At 38.4% G+C, this 5,404-nt stretch overlaps 1 protein-coding gene across 1 annotated transcript in view; it reads left to right on the forward strand.

Moving 5' to 3' along the window:
- Positions 1-1,039: 1,039 nt before the first annotated feature.
- Positions 1,040-5,404, forward strand: part of LOC104167505 (putative ankyrin repeat domain-containing protein 31) — a gene marked incomplete at its 5' end in the record, with an annotated part of 27,256 nt that continues 22,891 nt past the window's right edge. The window contains 4 exon segments of the mRNA XM_009707790.1: positions 1,040-1,182; positions 3,151-3,310; positions 3,773-3,876; positions 4,658-4,739. Of these exon segments, the coding sequence (XP_009706092.1) occupies positions 1,040-1,182; positions 3,151-3,310; positions 3,773-3,876; positions 4,658-4,739 (489 nt within the window).

Genomic DNA, 5,404 nt, shown 5'->3' on the forward strand with positions numbered 1-5,404 from the left:
AGTGTCACCCATATTAGCCTGCCCTTAAGTCTTGCCCATAAGCTCTCGACCCATTCTTCGTCTGCCCCTACGCAGAGCTTGATATGTTCCAATTGCTCCCTTACAGAGAGAGCAGCTCCACCACCTCACCTTGCTGGCCTATCTTTCCAAAGAAGTACATCTCCATCCATGACAGCGTTCCAGTCATGTGAGCTGTCCCACCATGTCTCTGTAACTGCAATGAGATCACAGCCCTGTGACTTCACACAGATCTAGAATTCTTCCTGCTTATTCCCCATGTTGCATGTACAGGCATTTCAGAGAGGTAATCGAGCATGGAGGTTTCCCAGGAGGGGTGCCAGAGGATCCACCATAGCCATACACGCCCTTGAGGTGGTTGGCCTTCTGGTTCTCATCTTGGGAGGCAGCTAAGGAACGTTTGTTGCTGCTCTGGTTGGCCTGGATTATTTCCCAGTTGGCTGCGATGGCGTGGGCACTGCCACTTTGGACCCCATCCCCCAAGTCCTTTAGTTTAGAGCCTGCCTCACCAAGTTGGCCAGCCTGCTGCCAAAGATTCTCTTGCACCTTCTAGATGACGGATTCCATCTGTCCCTAATAGGTTATAGTCATCATATATAATGCATTTCTGGTTTTATAGTATCAGAATGGATGATATTTTACTCTGTATGCCTGGCAGATTTGATATCATAGAATTCCACTGGGATTAGAAATCAGAATATTAATATTATGCTTCTGATTTTTTAGAGTCTTTCTACTTTATTGTTTTGTTTCTTTTATTATTTTACTAGTGTAGTAGAAAAGTAAACAATATTTTTCTACTTAATATTGGGTACATTTTTCTCTAAAGTAAACTGAATTACTCAGGCCATAATTTACCTTGGAATTTCAAGATGATTGTTTGTATAAGTTTTATCTTAAAGAGGGTAGTCTGTTGCTTGTAGTACAGCAAATGCAGCAAAATTTATAATCACTAATTAGTGATCTGTGTGGATCTTTCAAAATCATATGCATGCTGTATGTGTCATCTTGCTTTTTTTAGGTTGGACAGCAATTCATGAAGCTTCCAATATGGGATTTACTGAAGTGATCTTAGAATTACTGAAAGCCGGTGCTAATGTTAACAGCAGAAGTCTGGATGGTGTTTTGCCAATACATGATGCAGTTTCTGGCAATTATTTGGAGGTACACTTTTCTTTTACATTAGATTTCCTGAGCCTGATTTCCAGCAGAGGGTCAGCAAAGCAAAATCCTCGTTTAAAATAAGGAAAGCCAAAGTTACTAATACAATTTTAGTGTAGATTTGCATTTAGGAAATAAACCAATATTCTTTAAAATGGTCCAAATTAGAGAAGGAAATATTTTTCAATGGTGACAGTTGAAATTGTACAATTAGTTGACTTTTTCAGTCCAGCAGACAAATCATGAAAGTTCAGAAGCTCCCCATGATTTTCTTCCATGTTTCGGGCTTTTTAAAAATAATACTGAAATTGAGCAGTCTCAATTTGATCATCTAGTCCAACCCCCCTGCCATGGGCAGGGACATCTCCAGTAGGTCAGCTTGCCCAGATCCCTGTCCAAACTGAACAGTGCCAGTGATGGGAAATCCACAACTTCTCTGGGCAATCTGTTCCAGTACTTCACCACCTTCATTGTAAGAAATTTCTTTTTTGTAAAGAAAACAAAATTAGGCCTGCTGTTTAAAAATCAAACATTTTTTTCATTAACTGGACCCTTCTAACTCAAACTGTTCTATGGTTCTATAGAATAGGCTGTTTCAGTTGGAAGGAACCTACAACGATCACCTAGTCCAACTGCCTGACCAACTCAGGGTTGACCAAAAGTTAAAGCCTGTTATAAAGGGCATTGTCCAAATGCCTCTTAAACACTGACAGACTTGGGCCATTGACGACCTCTCCAGGAAGTCTATTCCAGTGTTTGACCACCCTCTCACTAAAGGAATGCTTCCCAATGTCCAGTCTGGGGCAGCTTTGAACCATTCTCATACGTCGAATCACTGGATCCCAGCACCCCCCTCTCCACTTCCCCTCCTCAGGATGCCGTAGAGAGCAATGAGGTCACCCCTCAGCCTCTTTTTCTCCAAACTAGGCAAACCCAATGTCCTTAGCCACGCCTTGTAGGACATGCCTTGTAGACCTTTCATCAGCTTTGTTACCATCCTCTAAACACATTCAAGGACCTTCACATCCTTCTTAAATTGTGGGGCCCAGAACTGCACACAAATAAATAAAATGTTTTGGAACAGTGAGTTCCAGGGAACTGAGTGTAAGAAGGTGATGCCAGATTGGCTCAGACATACCACTTCTATTCCTGTCAGAAGAGCTGATATTTCATCACATTTATCTTTTCTGTGAGCAAAGATAAAATGAAGGGGCTGATTTTACAGGCCGGGTGCCAAACTATCAGTAGAGTTCTTGCAAACATGTAAGCTATTATTCAGTATTGTGGGGGAAAACTGATGGAGAAGATTCTGAACTTCTAGAAAGTATTCTCTTTCTGATACTTTCTGATACTTGACAGCACTCTGAATGTAAGAAAGAAGAAGAGATGCTAAAGATGAGAAGTCATACTTATGAAAAATCTTTACCGTCCAAGCTCTGGCCTCATCAACACTTTCATATGATCTTAATTTTAGGGGGTAGATGATTCCATTGATGCCACTAATCTCATTTCCACATTTTACGATTAAGCAGACTTGCAAGTGATCTGGAATTAGGAAAAAAATCATCAGTGCATATAAGCAAAAACCAAAACGGCTATTAAGTACTTAAAGAAAAAATCCACTTCTTTTCTGCACTTTGATCTGAATACAATTGACCAGTTCCTTTTAATTTAAATGCATGAAGCTTTGTAATTGCTCTCTATAACAATACGGTAAAGATGGTAGGTTTAATGACAAGTTATGAATTATTTGTGTATATTAATGGAAAAATTAGAAATGTAAGATACAAATCTCTGTTGATAATAACCAGTTAAACTTGATTGTTAATTGGGATTGCAAGTGTAACAGATTTTAGAGTATCTTATTTGTACATTTGTTATTTGTGATTTATGATAGATATACATATAGTTGTATTGTAAGTCCACAACAAGAATTATCACAATACAAATAATAATAATAATATATAACAGGCAGTCAGGATTCTACTACAGCATGGAGCGAATCCCTGTGAGAGGGATGGTTCAGGGAAAAGTGCTTTCGATGAAGCTTATGATGATGAAATGAAAGAACTGCTGAAGCCTTACACTGCTATGGACGCCGTACATCCTGTTGAGGCTACTGAAGTTACAGGTATGTTGGTTTCATAATGTAAATCATAGGATTACCCTGTAGTCTTAAGGAAAAACTTTATGTTAGAATGCTACTGATTTGTGCAGCTGCATATTGGCTGGCAGTGATGTTTTTAACTCTATTAAGTACTGAATTTTATTTATTTATTTATTTATTTCCAGAAAATGGGGTACATGAGTTTTGTTTTTTTCCTGGAGAGAATGAGGTATAAAGACATATTTGGCTCTTCAGATTTTTGTTGTTATCCATATTTTCCTTCACAGGAACCTTGTGTTTTTGAAGATCATAGCTTTAAAGACTTATTTCCTTATGCTACCTAAATTTGATCTCAGTTGCATATACAAGATAGTTTTTTATGACATGATCTACCATTGCATCTTTGTAACCTATATTAGCTAATCTAACCTGTTATGCTCCTGCAAATTTATTTTACATTGTATTTATTTTTTCTTGATTGTGGAGAGAGGAAATACCCTTCTAGGTCACGAAGATCAAAACGCTGTTGTTATGACTCCTGTAAAAACGATGATGCAGCTTTGGAGCCACAACATGAGAAATACAGTGTGGTAAGTATAGATAACAGAGTTTTGTTAAACCGCTTCATAGTGTAGTACTGCATAGTGTCATTTACTGGCTGAATAATGTAAAAATATCATTTAAATAATTAACCCCTTAGAATGTATGTGAAAAACAGCTTCATGCAGAGGCTTACAATATATAAACTGTGGTTTACAGTGTATAAATGTGTGTATTATCAGTTCTGTCTGTTCATGATTCCTATGCACTTAGATCTATTGTGCAAACAGTAGTCAATACTTATATACCTTTCTTATTGCCTGTATGAATAGAAAAAAGGTCAGGAATCCTGAGGCTTTTCATCACATTTCCAAAATGGCTCTTTGAAAGACTAATGATTTTTCTTCATTATAATTAAGGTATTTAGAAATTGTTTAATCTTAATTTAAAGCAGCCAGGAAGATTTTTGCACAAGTTGTATGTTAGAAGAGCTCTTACTGGTGTCTGCAGGCTTTGTCTACATTGTCTAGGCGATGCTGTCATGGTGAAATTCACTGTCTAATCCCTGCAGTGTGCTCAGAGGTGGGACTCTGAGCCTGGACTAGTTTGAATGCCTGGGAAAAACCAAACTGTGACAGCCCCTTGCAGAGCTTACCCTTGGCACTATGTACTTCTATCCTACCAGTGCCTTCATTGCTATTGCACAGTAATTCCCTACCTGGAATGACTTAAGTACACCGGTACTTACCCTGCAGTCCATGCATCATGGCCTGTGTTTTATATGGTGCACTTGGCTCTACTCCTTGCTATTGTTTCTGTGTTTGTTAACAGGAGTCTGTTGCTGCCATACAAGATGCAGAGGAGAAGCAAAAAGAACTGTTGCTACTTGAATTGAGAACTTCCAAAGATGCAGGTGGACGTAAATTCAAGTTGTTTCATTTTTTTTTGTGGGGGGGTAAATATCTTTGGTAATATAATTGTTTTTAAAATAGTATTGCACATAATGTATTTAAATATCTTCCCTGGAAATTACAGCTTCAGAGAATAAGATTTTAACAAGAGCTTCCAGGTAGGTGCACTTCCTGAAGTACTTCCAGTTTACATAAGAATGAATATGATGACAAAAAAGGGAAGCATACCTACTTGGAGACATGTGTTTTAAGTCAACTTGATCATATAAAAAGGGATCATTAGATAAGGATGCACACTGTTGGCAACATTATCCAGTTACAAGTACATGAGCCCCTCCATGATCAAGAGCAGCTATGTCTGTATGTAAAGTAACAAATGCAACATTTTCATTCTAGTGCAGCTGGACTTTCAAGAGCTTAAAATAATTTATGATGGAAAGAAGAGAAATCGTTAAGGCAGACACTGTGCATGATGGGCAGTTTCAGAAATGCTGGTGCCTGGAGGTGTAATTTGTCTCAGGCTATCAAATCTCAGTTCAGCTTAATCTCAAGAGCCTACTAAGTGACACTGACTTCCTAGGAGATCATGATGCTGGTGCTGTGTAGTAGTTTGAGTCTATAGAGTCTGTGCCATGACTGTTCAAAAGGCAAAGCTTGCTGCAGGAAT

Source organism: Cariama cristata, unplaced genomic scaffold (genome assembly GCF_000690535.1).
Source record: "Cariama cristata isolate BGI_N322 unplaced genomic scaffold, ASM69053v1 scaffold1819, whole genome shotgun sequence".
NCBI classification, from domain to species: domain Eukaryota; kingdom Metazoa; phylum Chordata; class Aves; order Cariamiformes; family Cariamidae; genus Cariama; species Cariama cristata.